Source organism: Lithobates pipiens, unplaced genomic scaffold (genome assembly GCF_037356315.1).
Source record: "Lithobates pipiens isolate NorthernLeopardFrog02 unplaced genomic scaffold, aLitPip1_a1.2 Scaffold_18, whole genome shotgun sequence".
Classification (NCBI taxonomy): domain Eukaryota; kingdom Metazoa; phylum Chordata; class Amphibia; order Anura; family Ranidae; genus Lithobates; species Lithobates pipiens.
In genome coordinates, this window is record NW_027507758.1 from 656,397,735 (window position 1) to 656,415,757 (window position 18,023).

An 18,023-nucleotide genomic window follows, 5' to 3' on the forward strand; every position below is an offset into this window, starting at 1 on the left:
GATGAGAGGGATGATGAGGGAGGATGAGAGGGATGATGAGGGAGGATGAGGGGGGATCAGGGAGGATGAGGGAGGATGAGGGAGGATGAAGGGGGGTGAAGGAGGATGAAGGGGGGTGAGGGAGGATGAAGGGGGGTGAGAGGGATGAGGGATGATGAGGGGGATGAGGGATGATGAGGGGGGGGATGATGAGGAAGAATGAGGGAGGATGAGAGGGATGATGAGGGAGGATGAGAGGGATGATGAGGGAGGATGAGGGGGGATGAGGGAGGATGAAGGGGGGTGAGGGAGGATGAAGGGGGGTGAGGGAGGATGAAGGGGGGTGAGGGAGGATGAAGGGGGGTGAGGGAGGATGAAGGGGAGTGAGGGATAGAGAATTAGAGACAGATGAGAGAAACTTCAGGTGTGTTGAAATCTTCTCCTCTAACTGCTACGTGATATGTACCTGACAGTGCCGGGGCTGTGTGCGGGTGGACACGGGGTATATGGGTGTATACTGAGGTATAGGGGGTATACGGGGTATAAGTACCCTCTTCACCAGTTCAATGCTGGAGGAGCAGCCCCCTGCTTACCAGATGCCCCTGTATGAGAGGCTCCCCCTCCTGGGTGTTGGAGGTAGTGCAGACCCCGGAGTGTATCCCGGGGGCGGGGGGAGGGGTCCCCTCTTCCACTATTATCTCTCCTTCACAGAGATTTCTGTTTTGTCTCCCAGACAGGAAGTAGAAGAATTCTTCTCAATGGGACACGGAGAGTGAAGGGAAGAACGCCGGCCAGGAGGCCATCCACCTTTTATACTAGAAGAGGAAATCCAGAGATATATAAAGATCTGACAGTTCAGTCCCCACCTCATCCAATCAGGAGAGAGAAGACAAGACATTGTTATATAGAATGATATTATTATATACAATGACGTCTATGTGTTGGGGGAGGGGGGTGATTTCTGTATATAGAACCTCTAGAATAGAATACATAGAAATGATGATGTCTCTTCTCTCCATAGAGCCGCCTGCAGAGCAAAGAGAAGTCGGCCCCATTATTTGTAACTTAAAGGCTCCGGGAATCATAAAAAATCTACAATTGTAGAGCCCCTCCCCCACCCTGCAAGGGTTAAATACAGAGGTATGTCGGGGGGGGGGGGGGGGGTACAGGCTGTAATCCTCACCTCATCCCCCGCCACAGGGGGGCGCTGCCCTCTTCTCCAGTCTGTGGGCGGTCCCTCAGTGTCCTCACATACAATGTGGGCGGTCCCTCGGTGACGTGGGACCATCCCACATACACCCTGCTCACCCCATATACACCCCTCCCCATCCCACATACAACCCACCCACCCCACATACACCCCTCCCCATCCCATATACGCCCCGCCCCATCCCATATAAACCCCATCCCATATACACCCCTCCCCATCCCACATACACCCCTCCCCATCCCATATACGCCCAGCCCCATCACATATAAACCCCATCCCATATACACCCCGCCCCACCCCATCCCACATACACCCCTCCCCATCTCATATATGCCCCACCCCATCCCATATACACCCCACCCCATATACACCACTCACCACCCCATATACACCCCTCCCCACCGCATATAAACCCCGTCCCACCCCATATACACCCCGCCCCACCCCATATACACCCATCCCATATATACCCCTCCCCATCCCACATACACCCCGCCCCACCCCACCCCATATACACCCCTCCCCACCCCATATACACCCCTCCCCATCCCATATACACCCCGCCCCATCCCATATACACCCCGTCCCATCCCATATACACCCCGTCCCATCCCATATACACCCCATCCCATCCCATATACACCCGCCCCATCCCATATACACCCCTCCCCATCCCATATACACCCCGTCCCATCCCATATACACCCCATCCCATCCCATATGCACCCGCCTCATCCCATATACACCCCTCCCCACCTCTTATACACCCCACCTATGAATCCCTCCAGTACACATATCCTTACTGATCTGCAGCAGCTCAGAGTGAGGGCAGTCCTGTGTCATGTGACTGGAACCGAGGAGGGGCCTCCTCTTGACTGTGTCATGTGACTGGAATAGGGGCGGGGCCTCCTCTAGGCTGTGTCATGTGACTGGAATAGGGAAGGAGCCTCATCTAGGCTTTGTCATGTGACTGGAATATGGGCGGGGCCTCCTCTTGGCCATGTCATGTGACATAGTAGGGTCACGCCGCTTTCCTGTTCAAATCACATGTGATTCTGCAGCAGTGCGATTTGAGCCCATTCATTCTGTATGGCTCGTCCGCAGCAAAATCATCAATGCAGGACCAGAATCCGATCACATGGGTGTTCACAGTCATGTGATCCAATTCTGGTAATTGTACTGCATTTTGTGTCCCGATTGTGGGGTATCTATAACATAACACACACACCCGCAGGGGTTTGGATGAATGGGGTGCAATTTTTATGCGATGCCGAAACCACACAGAATTGGCCGCAAACCCCGCAACCGCATCGGTGCGAACCGCGTCTTAAGTCTCGTACACACCATCGGATTGTCTGCAGACAAAGTGTTGCACTTTTGTCCGAAGGGCCTGGATTGTGTCCTACATAAAAACGGTACACAATTGTTGGCCAACAAACACGAACGTAGTGACGTACTACGAGCCGATAAAGAGGAAGTTCAATTGTCAGGCACCACCCTTTGGGCTCCTTCTGCAAATTTTGTGTTCGTAGAAGTTTGGTGAGTGTTGATTCTCACTATTTCATTTAACGCTTTTCATTTCGTGCTTTTCAGTTCGTTTCTGAACGGTCGTTCGTCAACCAGCCATGTTGCGGAATCGGACGAGATAACGTGTTATTTATTATTGGCCTTGGAATTATTGCTTTACCCAAGTCCAGTCCAGGAACAGGAGGAGGAGTTCTTGGACCAAAAATTGGTTGCTTTATTAATGGTGACCAATTCTGTCATATGCCTTTGCTGCGGGAGCTCCAGCAGAATAATCGGAATGATTTTCCAAATTATCTCCGGATGAAGGACCCCTGCTTTCACCAACTCTTGGCATTGCTGACACCCAATATTAAGAAGCAGGACACATGCATGCACATTATTTTTTGGTTGAATAATAATGATTTGATTTGTTATATTTTCTATATTTTTGGATGCATAGAATGCACTTTTTGGTTAAGTTCTATTGGCAGATATCAATGTCTAATTTAATTTGTTTTCTTTTTTTAATGCACAATAAAGAAATTCGTCCGCATTCACAGATACTCCCGCAAATGACGACGGGCTCACGGACACCGCGAGTGTGGCATGATCTCCCGGCTGAGCCTGCACTGCCACTCAGCCTGGAGCAGGGCCGGACTGGCCTACCGGGATACCGAGAAATTTCCCGGTAGGCCACCTGCCCTGGGGCTGCCTTGAGCTGCGGCTGCAGTGTTAAGTCAAAACTCCCGTGGGTGTAACAAGATGTCCGCTTGACCCCTTCTCAGTATAGCCTTACTGTGGAGGAGTGCAGGGTGTAGCAAGATGGCAGCGAGCAAACATCACTTCCGTTACACATTCCGACGGGTCATGTGACCGCAGGCAGTGATGAGGACACATAAGGAAGGACCCCAGGAAGTAAACAGAAGAGGAGGGATGGTCATGTGACCTCAGGCAGCGACATGGACACCCTCCAGGAAGGACCCCAGGAAGTAAACAGAAGAGGGGGTGGTCATGTGACAGCAGGCCATGATGAGGACACATAAGGAAGGACCCCAGGAAGAGAAGGATGGTCATGTGACCGCAGGCAATGGAAGGATGTTTTGTCACATATGGCTACCCGCTGGACTGCGCATGCGCGATGCCGCCATATGTGTTCTAACACTGTGGCGATCTGCACTTGTGCAGAATTTTGTGGCCACACCCCTGAGTCCAGGTTCAAGCCCCGCCATCGAAGTGGACATAGAGTCCAGATTATAATTATGCTGAGCGTAGCGAGGCCGTGCCCGCAGCGTGGCGAGCGAAGCGTGCCCGCAAGGGGCCCTGTGCCAAAGTGGTCTTACAAAAGTGTTGTAATGCATATGGTAGCGTCACGCATGCGCACTGCAGCGGGTAGCAAAATGTGATGGGTAGCCAAATGTGACGTGACAAGGACCCCAGGAAGATAAAGATGATCATGTGACTGCAGGCAGTGATGAGGACACCTCAGGAAGGACCCCAGGAAGATAAAGATGATCATGTGACCGCAGGTGGCGAGGGTGAGGAGGGTGGTCTTGTGACTGCAGGCAGTGATGAGGACACCTCAGGAAGAGGAGGGTGGTCATGTGACTGCAGGCAGTAATTAGGAAACCCCAGGAAGAGGAGAGTGGTCATGTGACTGCAGTGATGTGGACACCCCCCAGGAAGAGAAGGATGGTCATGTGACTGCAGATTCAGGTTGTGATGTTATCATATCAGAGGGGGAGGGGTACTAATATCCGGAAGCTGGGCTCTCATTGGTCCCAGAAATGAGTCCTCTGACCCTCTCCCATGCTAAGCTTGTGGGGCCCGGGTCAGGTACAGAAGGGCCGGCACTTCCCCCTATCAGTGGCTCTGGACATACCAAATATCTTGGGGGGGGTTATTGATCTTCGGTTGGGTAAAATAGAAAGTAGAAATCACCCGACTAAAGGACAATTCGTTTACTCCATCACCACCTATCATAGAGGATTGCTGGGGTTTTGCTGATCTCCTGCAGCCTCTTTGCAGCCACTTCCTGACTCCATACACTCAGGAATTCCCTGATGGGAACACCAGTGGGCCGTGTCTGGGTGATGTGTGCTGATTACGGGGAGTCTCCATCAGAAGATCAGGTGGTGACAACACACAAGTACAATTCAGGGACAGGGAGAGCGTTGTCACTCTATAACAGGAAGTGTCTGAACAAGGACCTCCATGGCGGGATCACCCCAGACTATGATACTAAAGGCTGCAGAGTTACTGAGATTGAAAATTACATTTCAGATTATTAACCCTAACCTCACCTTCTCCCAGCAGCACTTTAACACCTTCCCATCCGGCCTATAGCAATCTGAAGTCCAGTAGAAGCCGCCTCTCCTCTCCTCTCCCCCCTTCTCAGTGCATCTTGGGAAATGTAGTGTAAAGAGTTCACTGGCCCCATTACACGGCCGCTGTCTGAAACTACAACTCCCAGGATGCACTGTGCCCTGCATAGAAGTCTATGGGCTGCTTGGCTTTGCTCTCCCCCTGCTGGTTGGAGGGGATAATGCAGCATAATATCAGCATTACAGTAGAAAGTAGAGGAGCAGAGGGCCTTGTCTCCTCCGCCATATTGGTGTAGCCCAACACCTGACCACTCACAGACCTCTCTGTGTTTATTCTCTCCCCATCCTCCACTGTAGTGTCATATTTTTCTCCCCATCGTAGAATGCTCCGGAAGTGACGCTGCGGCCAGAAATTTTGCACTGCGCATGCGCGATGCGTTCCAAATACTTGTGCCATACGTTCCAAAGGATTTGCGGCAATGCAGACCAGTGAAACCGTCAGACAATGTCACGGGAGTGACGGTAAACTTTAGACGGAGTGGAGAGCGGCGGAGAGAGAGCGGGTAACCGTGGCTCGGGGAGGGGATTATCTGACGGTTTCAGTGGTCTGCATTGCAGCAAATCCTTTGGAACGCATGGCGCATGCGCAGTGTGAAATTTCTGGCCGCAGCGTCACTTCCGGACCATTCTACAATGGGGAGCAAAATATGACACTACACCGGATCCAAGGTGGAGTGCTCCTTTAAGTGATAACCCCAGAGCTCCATGCTGAGCATCTTGTCCTTTTATTGGGTTTTATTGGGTTCCAGAGGATGGGAGGGGCTCTGGAAAGATTGGGGTGGGGAGTTACAGAGGATGGGAGGGGCTCTGGACAGATTGGGGTGGGGAGTTACAGAGGATGGGAGGGGCTCTGGACAGATTGGGGTGGGGAGTTACAGAGGATGGGAGGGGCTCTGGACAGATTGGGGTAAGGAGTTACAGAGGATGGGAGGGGCCCTGGACAGATTGGGGTGGGGAGTTACAGAGGATGGGAGGGGCTCTGGACAGATTGGGGTGGGGAGTTACAGAGGATGGGAGGGGCTCTGGACAGATTGGGGTAAGGAGTTACAGAGGATGGGAGGGGCCCTGGACAGATTGGGGTGGGGAGTTACAGAGGATGGGAGGGGCCCTGGACAGATTAGGGTGGGGAGTTACAGAGGATGGGAGGGGCTCTGGACAGATTGGGGTAAGGAGTTACAGAGGATGGGAGGGGCTCTGGACAGATTGGGGTAAGGAGTTACAGAGGATGGGAGGGGCTCTGGAAAGATTGGAGTGGAGAGTTCCAGAGGATGAGAGGGGCTCTGGACAGATTGGGGTGGGGAGTTGCAGAGGATGGGAGGGGCTCTGGACAGATTGGGGTAAGGAGTTACAGAGGATGGGAGGGGCCCTGGACAGATTGGGGTAAGGAGTTACAGAGGATGGGAGGGACTCTGGAAAGATTGGGGTAAAGAGTTCCAGAGGATGGGAGGGGCTCTGGACAGATTGGGGTTCGGAGTTGCAGAGGATGGGAGGGGCTCTGGACAGATTGGGGTAAGGAGTTCCAGAGGATGGAAGAGGCTCTGGACAGATTGGGGTAAAGAGTTCCAGAGGATGGGAGGGGCTCAGGACAGATTAGAGTGGAGAGTTCCAGAGGATGGGAGGGGCTCTGGACAGATTGGGGTGGGGAGTTCTATATGATGGGAGGGGCTCTGGACAGATTGGGGTGGTGAGTTCCAGAGGATGGGAGGGGCTCTGGACAGATTGGGGTGGGGAGTTCCAGAGGATAGGAGGGGCTCTGGACAGATTGGGGTGGGGAGTTGCAGAGGATGGGAGGGGCTCTGGACAGATTGGGGTGGGGAGTTGCAGAGGATGGGAGGGGCTCTGGACAGATTGGGGTGGGGAGTTGCAGAGGATGGGAGGGGCTCTGGACAGAGTAGGGTGGGGAGTTGCAGAGGATAGGAGGGGCTCTGGACAGATTGGAGTGGAGAGTTCCAGAGGATGAGAGGGGCCCTGGACAGATTGGGGTAAGGAGTTACAGAGGATGGGAGGGGCCCTGGACAGATTGGGGTAAGGAGTTACAGAGGATGGGAGGGGCTCTGGAAAGATTGGAGTGGAGAGTTCCAGAGGATGGGAGGGGCTCTGGACAGATTGGGGTGGGGAGTTACAGAGGATGGGAGGGGCTCTGGACAGATTGGGGTGGGGAGTTACAGAGGATGGGAGGGGCTCTGGACAGATTGGGGTAAGGAGTTACAGAGGATGGGAGGGGCCCTGGACAGATTGGGGTGGGGAGTTACAGAGGATGGGAGGGGCTCTGGACAGATTGGGGTGGGGAGTTACAGAGGATGGGAGGGGCTCTGGACAGATTGGGGTAAGGAGTTACAGAGGATGGGAGGGGCCCTGGACAGATTGGGGAGGGGAGTTACAGAGGATGGGAGGGGCCCTGGACAGATTAGGGTGGGGAGTTACAGAGGATGGGAGGGGCTCTGGACAGATTGGGGTAAGGAGTTACAGAGGATGGGAGGGGCTCTGGACAGATTGGGGTAAGGAGTTACAGAGGATGGGAGGGGCTCTGGAAAGATTGGAGTGGAGAGTTCCAGAGGATGGGAGGGGCTCTGGACAGATTGGGGTGGGGAGTTGCAGAGGATGGGAGGGGCTCTGGACAGATTGGGGTAAGGAGTTGCAGAGGATGGGAGGGGCTCTGGACAGATTGGGGTGGGGAGTTGCAGAGGATGGGAGGGGCTCTGGACAGATTGGGGTAAGGAGTTACAGAGGATGGGAGGGGCCCTGGACAGATTGGGGTAAGGAGTTACAGAGGATGGGAGGGACTCTGGAAAGATTGGGGTAAAGAGTTCCAGAGGATGGGAGGGGCTCTGGACAGATTGGGGTTCGGAGTTGCAGAGGATGGGCTCTGGACAGATTGGGGTAAGGAGTTCCAGAGGATGGGAGAGGCTCTGGACAGATTGGGGTGGGGAGTTGCAGAGGATGGGAGGGGCTCTGGACAGATTGGGGTGGGGAGTTGCAGAGGATGGGAGGGGCTCTGGACAGATTGGGGTAAGGAGTTCCAGAGGATGGGAGAGGCTCTGGACAGATTGGGGTGGGGAGTTCCAGAGGATGGGAGGGGCTCTGGACAGATTGGGGTGGGGAGTTCCAGATGGATGGGAGAGGCTCTGGACAGATTGGGGTGGGGAGTTCCAGAGGATGAGAGGGGCTCTGGACAGATTGGGGTGGGGAGTTGCAGAGGATGGGAGGGGCTCTGGACAGATTGGGGTAAGGAGTTCCAGAGGATGGGAGAGGCTCTGGACAGATTGGGGTGGGGAGTTCCAGAGGATGGGAGGGGCTCTGGACAGATTGGGGTGGGGAGTTCCAGAGGATGGGAGGGGCTCTGGACAGATTGGGGTGGGGAGTTCCAGATGGATGGGAGAGGCTCTGGACAGATTGGGGTGGGGAGTTCCAGAGGATGGGAGGGGCTCTGGACAGATTGGGGTGGGGAGTTCCATATGATGGGAGGGGCTCTGGACAGATTGGGGTGGGGAGTTCCAGAGGATGGGAGGGGCTCTGGACAGATTGGGGTGGGGAGTTCCAGAGGATGGGAGGGGCTCTGGACAGATTGGGGTGGGGAGTTCCAGAGGATGGGAGGGGCTCTGGACAGATTGGGGTGGGGAGTTCCAGAGGATGGGAGGGGCTCTGGACAGATTGGGGTGGGGAGTTGCAGAGGATGGGAGGGGCTCTGGACAGATTGGGGTAAGGAGTTCCAGAGGATGGGAGAGGCTCTGGACAGATTGGGGTGGGGAGTTCCAGAGGATGGGAGGGGCTCTGGACAGATTGGGGTGGGGAGTTCCAGAGGATGGGAGGGGCTCTGGACAGATTGGGGTGGGGAGTTGCAGAGGATGGGAGGGGCTCTGGACAGATTGGGGTGGGGAGTTGCAGAGGATGGGAGGGGCTCTGGACAGATTGGGGTGGGGAGTTGCAGAGGATGGGAGGGGCTCTGGACAGATTGGGGTGGGGAGTTGCAGAGGATGGGGGTGTGTTAAGTGTTTTAAAGTTAAAATATAATAAAATAAATGATAATAATAAATTAGGATCGATGATGATCTCTCTGTAGTCGCTCCGGATACAATGTATGTGGAATGTTACAGAGCAGAGGATTGGAGCCCCAGGCGCCCTCTTGTGGTCATATCTGATATTACAGGAAGGGAAGTTCTATAACATTCTTTTCTCTCCTCTGGAATGTTTCTGGGAAGAATTCCACATTCTCCGGTGGTGAATCTTTGGTTAGGAGGCGGCTCAGCACACATGACAGACACCCACACGGTTCAATCATGTCGCCGTCAGAAGACCCGCCCTGAGACCAGCAGCCAACGATGGAGTAATACTGAGCAGGAAGTGGCGGCAAAGAGGATGCAGGAGATCATCAACACTGAGATACAGGACAGAATGAAGGAGAGTGAAAATGAGGATTTGTGGGGGTGGGGGAGGGGGATTTGGGGACCTAAAAGTCATTCAGTGAGAGTTTATATCTGATCCGGGACATTGTAGGTGGGCACCATAGAGGGAGGTGCCCCCGAATACCCGTCCAATCACCAACTCCGACGAAATATAATTGTACATCTGAGAATTCCCACACATTTCTATTCATGAAATATCAGCGACGCGTTTCAGATCCCGAGTTCTGCTCATTCTGGGCGGAGGAACATATTCACTCCCCACCCTCTTCCCTGACCCGCTGTACTTACCACCCCATTCCCTGACCCCACTGTACTTACCACCCCATTCCCTGACCCCACTGTATTTACCACCCCCTTCCCTGACCCCGCTGTACTTACCACCCCATTCCCTGACCCCACTGTACTTACCACCCCATTCCCTGACCCCACTGTATTTACCACCCCCTTCCCTGACCCTGCTGTACTTACCACCCTGTTCCCTGACCCCACTGTACTTACCACCCTGTTCCCTGACCCCGCTGTACTTACCACCCCATTCCCTGACCCCACTGTATTTACCACCCCCTTCCCTGACCCCACTGTACTTACCACCCCATTCCCCGACCCCACTGTATTTACCACCCCCTTCCCTGACCCCGCTGTACTTACCACCCTGTTCCCTGACCCCGCTGTACTTACCACCCTGTTCCCTGACCCCACTGTACTTACCACCCACTTCCCTGACCCCGCTGTACTTACCACCCCATTCCCTGACCCCACTGTACTTAGAACCCCCTTCCCTGACCCCGCTGTACTTACCACCCCCTTCCCTGACCCTGCTGTACTTACCACCTTGTTCCCTGACCCCGCTGTACTTACCACCCCCTTCCCTGACCCCACTGTACTTACCACCCACTTCCCTGACCCCACTGTACTTACCACCCCATTCCCTGACCCCACTGTACTTACCACCCCCTTCCTTGACCTCGCTGTACTTACCACCTTGTTTCCTGACCCCGCTGTACTTACCACCTTGTTCCCTGACCCCACTGTACTTACCACCCGCTTCCCTCACCCCGCTGTACTTACCACCCCCTTCCCTCACCCCGCTGTACTTACCACCCCTTTCCCTGACCCCACTGTACTTACCACCCCCTTCCCTGACCCCGCTGTACTTACCACCCAGTTCCCTGACCCTGCTGTACTTACCACCCCCTTCCCTGAACCCGCTGTACTTACCACCCCCTTCCCTGACCCCGCTGTACTTACCACCCTGTTCCCTGACCCCACTGTACTTACCACCCTGTTCCCTGACCCCACTGTACTTACCACCCCCTTTCCTGACACCGCTGTACTTACCACCTTGTTCCCTGACCCCACTGTACTTACCACCCACTTCCCTGACCCCACTGTACTTACCACCCCCTTCCCTGACCCCTCTGTACTTACCACCCCTTTCCCTGACCCCGCTGTACTTACCACCCCCTTCCCTGACCCCGCTGTGCTTACCACCGCCTTCCCAGACCCCGCTGTGCTTACCACCCCATTCCCAGACCCGCTGTACTTACCACCCCATTCCCAGACCCCGCTGTACTTACCACCCTCTTCCCTGACCCCGCTGTACTTACCACCCTCTTCCCTTACCCCGCTGTACTTACCACCCCCTTCCCTCACCCCGCTGTACTTACCACCCCCTCTGTACTTACCACCCTCTTCCCGGACCCAGCTGTACTTACCACCCTCTTCCCTGACACCACTGTACTTGCCATCCTCTTCCTTGACCCCGCTGTACTTACCACCCTCTTCCCTGACCCCGCTGTACTTACCACCTTCTTCCCTGACCCCGCTGTACTTACCACCCTCTTCCCTGACCCCGCTGTACTTACCCACTTCCCTGACCCCGCTGTACTTACCACCCACTTCCCTGACCCCGCTATACTTACCACCCTCTTCCCTTACCCCGCTGTACTTACCACCCCCTTCCCTCACCCCGCTGTACTTACCACCCCCTCTGTACTTACCATCCTCTTCCCGGACCCAGCTGTACTTACCACCCTCTTCCCTGACACCACTGTACTTGCCACCCTCTTCCTTGACTCCGCTGTACTTACCACCCTCTTCCCTGACCCCGCTGTACTTACCACCCACTTCCCTGACCCCGCTGTACATACCACCCACTTCCCTGACCCCGCTGTACTTACCACCCACTTCCCTGACCCCACTGTATTTACCACCCCCTTCCCTGACCCCACTGTATTTACCACCCCCTTACCTGACCCCTTTGTGCTTACCACCTCCTTACCTGACCCAGCTGTGCTTACCACCCCCTTCCCTGACCCTGCTGTACTTACCACCCCCTTCCCTGACCCCTCTGCGCTTACCACCCCCTCTGTACTTACCACCCTGTTCCCTCACCTCGCTGTACTTATCACCATGTTCCCTCACCCCACTGTATTTACCAACCCCTTCTCTGACCCCACTGTACTTGCCATCCCCTTCTCTGACCTCACTGTACTTACCATCCCCTCTGTACCTACTACCCCCTTCCCTGACCCCGCTGTACTTGCCACCCCCTTCCCTGACCCCCTCTATACTTACCCCCCCATTCCCTTACCCTCTGTACTTACCACCCCCGTGTGTCAACATCCAACACCACTAAGCTGGTGACTGCCGCATTTCGGGGGCACACCCCCTTTCTCAGAGCTGTTCCTCTTGTAGTTGGGATTCCCCCATCTGAGGAGAACGGCATTACTACACATTGGATTTCATTGTTCATTCTTCTGACAAAGGGGGAACTCCGAGCGCTGGGAGTGACACTTCCATCCCCTCCCCCATTGCTCTAATCAGCGCTGGGAGCTGATACTTCCAGGTAGGTTTTCCACCTGTCCAGGATTCACCCGGACAGTTTGGGTTTTCAATCAAGCGTTCGGGTTTCGGTCCACCTGAAGCCCGGACACATTGTTGAGACCAGGCTGTGATTTGGCCACACCCACTGTGTGCCAAGGCGCGCTCTGTGCGCTCCAATACTTCTCTCCTTGGGGCAACCAAATGTGTCCCACGTCTTCTATAATCCTATAGTGTTTACAGCAAGAAAATAAACAAACAAATTGCCTTGTGCCACTAAAGTGTTCGGGTTTGGCTTGAAGAAAAGGTGGCAGCCCTACTTCCAGGTACTGAGGAGCATGTGACTCCCCCCATGTGACAGCCAGGGGCCAATCAGCATTCTTATACAGGGACCCCAGCGGTCTGTGTGCACTGCGCCTGCAAGGACTGGAGGGAAGGAGGGAAGGGAAAGCATTGAAGTGAACCCTTCCCTTTACAATGTATGAGCACAGCAAATGGCCACACCTGCCCACACATCAATCGTGGTGCCCTATGATCCGTGATTACACCCCTGCCGGGGCCCTATGATCCGTGATTACACCCCTGCCGGGGCCCTATGATCTGTGGTTACACCCCTGCCGGGGCCCTATGATCTGTGGTTACACCTCTGCCGGGGCCCTATGATCTGTGGTTACACCCCTGCCGGGGCCCTATGATCTGTGGTTACACCTCTGCCGGGCCCTATGATCTGTGGTTACACCCCTGCCAGGGCCCTATGATCTGTGGTTACACCCCTGCCGGGGCCCTATGATCTGTGGTTACACCCCTGCCGGGGCCCTATGATCTGTGGTTACACCCCTGCCGGGGCCCTATGGTCTGTGGTTACACCTCTGCTGGGGCCCTATGATCTGTGATTACACCTCTGCCGGGGCCCTATGATCTGTGGGTTACACCTCTGCCGGGGCCCTATGATCCGTGGTTACACCTCAGCCGGGGCCCTATGATCTGTGGTTACACCCCTGCCGGGGGGCCCTGTGATTCGTGGGTTACACCCCTGCCGGGGCCCTATGATCTGTGGTTACAGCCCTGCCGGGGCCCTATGATCTGTGGTTACAGCCCTGCCGGGGCCCTATGATCTGTGAATACAGCCCTGCCGGGGCCCTATGATCTGTGGTTACACCCCTGCCGGGGCCCTATGATCTGTGGTTACACCCCTGCCGGGGCCCTATGATTCGTGGGTTACACCCCTGCCGGGGCCCTATGTTCTGTAGGTTACACCTCTGCCGGGGGGCCTATGATCTGTGGTTACACCCCTGCCGGGGCCCTATGATTCGTGGGTTACACCCCTGCCGGGGCCCTATGTTCTGTAGGTTACACCTCTGCCGGGGGGCCTATGATCTGTGGTTACACCCCTGCCGGGGCCCTATGATCCGTGGTTACACCTCAGCCAGGGCCCTATGATCTGTGGTTACACCCCTGCCGGGGCCCTATGATCCGTGGTTACACCTCAGCTGGGGCCCTATGATCCGTGGTTACACCTCAGCCGGGGCCCTATGATCTGTGGTTACACCCCTGCCGGGGCCCTATGATCCGTGGTTACACCTCAGCTGGGGCCCTATGATCTGTGGTTACACCCCTGCCGGGGCCCTATGATTCGTGGGTTACACCCCTGCCGGGGCCCTATGTTCTGTAGGTTACACCTCTGCCGGGGGGCCTATGATCTGTGGTTACACCCCTGCCGGGGCCCTATGATCCGTGGTTACACCTCAGCCAGGGCCCTATGATCTGTGGTTACACCCCTGCCGGGGCCCTATGATCCGTGGTTACACCTCAGCTGGGGCCCTATGATCCGTGGTTACACCTCAGCCGGGGCCCTATGATCTGTGGTTACACCCCTGCCGGGGCCCTATGATCCGTGGTTACACCTCAGCTGGGGCCCTATGATCTGTGGTTACACCCCTGCCGGGGCCCTATGATTCGTGGGTTACACCCCTGCCGGGCCCCTATGATCTGTGGTTACACCCCTGCCGGGGCCCTATGATTCGTGGGTTACACTCCTGCCGGGGCCCTATGGTCTGTGGGTTACACCCCTGCCGGGGCCCTATGATTCGTGGGTTACACCCCTGCCGGGCCCCTATGATCTGTGGTTACACCCCTGCCGGGGCCCTATGATTCGTGGGTTACACTCCTGCCGGGGCCCTATGATCTGTGGGTTACACCCCTGCTGGGGCCCTATGATCTGTGGGTTACACCCCTGCCGGGGCCCTATGATCTGTGGGTTACACCCCTGCCGGGGCCCTATGATCTGTGGGTTACACCCCTGCTGGGGCCCTATGATCTGTGGGTTACACCCCTGCTGGGGCCCTATGAATTGGGATCCTCGTGGATCTTCGTGGCGTTTGCTATCATTTGGATTCTGGATCTGTAGATTTTATCTTCCTGCTTTCCGGAGAGAAAAGCAATTGTGCTGGACGGACCCGACTCTCCTTATGTACTAAGGATCCCCTGAGGGGCATGGCAGCCAATCAGCTTCTAACTTCAACTTGTTCAGTTAAGCGTTGACAATAAATCCTAGAAGCTGATTGGCTCCCATGCTGAGCTGCACCAGATTTAGCGCCCTCCAGTTTTAGTAAATCTCCCCCCCCCCCCCCCCCCATTGTCTTCACACAGATGCTGGAGAGAGACACGAGTACAGGCTGCCATCTAGTGGCCAAATATAATAATGTGTTTACTGTGTAATAAGTGACTGTGTAACATTTCTGGGTTTAACCCTTTTTTTATAATTCTCCTTTAAGGGGGTGTTGCAGGGGGTGTGTCTTATGCTTACTCATTTTTGCTAATAGGTGTTCCCATCTCAGGAGTTTGGGAGGTGATAGGATGCCGAGGTAACTCCCATTCCTGGGAGGAGTGGCTCTGTGTACTATCTACTGCCTCCTATAGGGGAATCTCAATTTGTGAAAATGTCCTGTTTTATAACCATTGCCTGTTCACACCATGCTCTACTCTTTGTTCTGCACTCTTCTCTGTACTCTGCTCTGTGTTCTCTGTACTGTGTACTGTGTTCTGCACTCTGCTCTGTACTTTGTACTCTGCTCTGTGCTCTGCTTTGTACTCTGCTCTGCACTCTGCTCTGTGTTCTGTACTCTGCTCTGTACTCTGTGTTCTCTACTCTGCTCTCTGCCCTGCCCTGTGCTCTGCTCTGTGTTCTGTACTCTGCACCCTGTTCTGTACTCTGCTCTGTTTTCTGTACTCTGCTCTGTACTTTGTACTCTGTACCCTGTGCTCTGCTCTGCGTTCTGTACGCTACACCCTGCTCTGTGTTCTGTACTCTGCTCTGTTTTCTGTACTCTGTACCCTGTGCTCTGCTCTGTGTTCTGTACGCTACACCCTGCTCTGTACTCTGCACCCTGCTGTGTACTTTGTACTCTGCTCTGTGTTCTGTACTCTGCACCCTGCTGTGTACTTTGTACTCTGCTCTGTGCTCTGCTTTGTACTCTGCTCTGTGTTCTGTACTCTGCTCTGTACTCTGTGTTCTCTACTCTGCTCTTTGCCCTGCTCTGTGCTCTGCTCTGTGTTCTGTACTCTGCACCCTGTTCTGTACTCTGCTCTGTTTTCTGTACTCTGCTCTGTACTTTGTACTCTGTACCCTGTGCTCTGCTCTGCGTTCTGTACGCTACACCCTGCTCTGTGTTCTGTACTCTGCTCTGTTTTCTGTACTCTGTACCCTGTGCTCTGCTCTGTGTTCTGTACGCTACACCCTGCTCTGTACTCTGCACCCTGCTGTGTACTTTGTACTCTGCTCTGTTTTCTGTACTCTGCACCCTGCTGTGTACTTTGTACTCTGCTCTGTGCTCTGCTTTGTACTCTGCTCTGCACTCTGCTCTGTGTTCTGTACTCTGCTCTGTACTCTGTGTTCTCTACTCTGCTCTCTGCCCTGCTCTGTACTCTGCACCCTGCTGTGTACTTTGTACTCTGCTCTGTTTTCTGTACTCTGTGGTCTGCTCTGTACTCTGTTTTGTACTCTGTGCTCTATAGGTGGCCGTGACCTACCTGTCCTGCACACGGAGCGCACTTGTTAATGCCGGGGAACATGTGAAAAACCTTAAAGCAGTTCCCCCAACTTAGAGAGGAGATGAATAAAGTGTAGAGTTCCTCTGAAAAGCGACTTGTCACTACTCACTATAACTTGTATTAGGAGGGAGGTGCTGAGCCTGCACCCCCCCCCCCCACTAGTCAGCATCCCTCTGTTACCGCCCCCCCCCCCCAGTCAGACATGTGACCAGGCCATAGATCTCTGTAATGCTGGTTTGGTTCTGGTTGCTCCTGGAAACCAACCGCTGGGGAGGGAGCCGGAACATCGACCTCCTCGCTAGCGGAGGACCTTACCAGGTACCACACATAATGACTGGCTGCTTGGTGTCTTGCACTAGTGCTTGGTTACCCATAGCAACTGCAAGTCACTCCAACTCTTCTGCTGAGTTATCTCACTGGTAGCAGCTGAGATCCACCCCCCACATGTGCTTCACTGACCCGGGTTCTTCGGACGCCCCACACCCAGCATGCACCCCCTTACTGATCTCACCCCAGACTCAGAATGGTTGGTGCAGCTCAACTGAGAAGACTTCTAGTGATCAATGTGAGTCCATTTCCTGAGCCAACCTACATCTGTATGGCTGCCCCGGCATACCTCTGCAAGGTAGGAGTCCATGTTGGCGTTCTCTGCGTGCTGCCTGATCTCCAGATCCCAAGTGCTGCTGTCCTCCTTCACAGCATGTCTGGTCAGGAGTGAGTCAAAATACCCTGATCCCAGCCCCCCCCCCCCACCTTTTCTATATCACGGGGGGGGGGGGGGACAGGCTGGGACCAAAAGGCCAGAGAACTGAACACACACATTTATCTCTTTGCCTCCTCAGCCTGTAGGCGGGTGCAGTCTACTTTGTCCCCTACAGGTGGCGCTCAACTGCAGTGGCATTGCAGAGGGAGAGGAAGTCACTGGGCAAGCTATCCGGTTGGATGCTGCCACCCCATGTGATTCTGGTGGCCATTTTGGGTCAGGAAGAGTCTATTTGGTGTGGTGCACATTTGGCCTGTGGGTAGTGTATGGACAGGTTACTGTCTGTCAGGGACAGTGCATAGCGGCAGAGAGAGGGTCCAGATGAGTAGGGGAGGAGGAGGGGGCGAAGGGGATGAAGAGGAGGAGGAGGGGGACGAAGGGGAGGAGGGGAGGAGGAGGGGGACGAAGGAGAGGAGGAGGAGGCGAAGGGGTGGAGAAAGGGGAGGGGGGAGGGTCTTCTTGAAGAAACAGCTGTAAAATCAATTGGGGTTGGAAGTTCTAGATTTATAGACACGCAACTGGACCATGTTGAGGGAAGAGAGAGCTAAGTTTTCCAGCAAAGTCTAAACCCGCAACCTACCTAACCTACTCCTAACCTACCCAGCCTACCCCCAACCTACCTAACCCACCCCTAATCTACCGAACCTACAATCAACCCCTAACCTACCCTCAACCAATCCCTAACCTACCCAGCCTACTCTCAACCCAACCCCAACCTATTGAGCCTACACCTAACCAACCCCTAATCTACGCCTAACCCATCCCTAATCTACCAAACCTACTCCCAACCAATCCCTAATCTACCCAGCCTACTCCCAACCCCCCCCCCCCCCCAATTTACCGAGCCTACACCTAACCCACCCCTAATCTACCGAACCTACAATCAACCCCTAACCTACCCTCAACCA

At 54.8% G+C, this 18,023-nt stretch overlaps 1 protein-coding gene across 1 annotated transcript in view; it reads right to left on the reverse strand.

Moving 5' to 3' along the window:
- Nucleotides 1–673: 673 nt before the first annotated feature.
- The window catches only part of LOC143986918 (ribosomal protein S6 kinase 2 beta-like), a 44,315-nt gene continuing 26,965 nt past the window's right edge, over nucleotides 674–18,023 (reverse strand). The window contains exon 15 of the mRNA XM_077485326.1: nucleotides 674–794. Coding sequence (XP_077341452.1) covers nucleotides 674–794 — 121 coding nt within the window. The remainder of the gene's footprint in view (nucleotides 795–18,023) is intronic.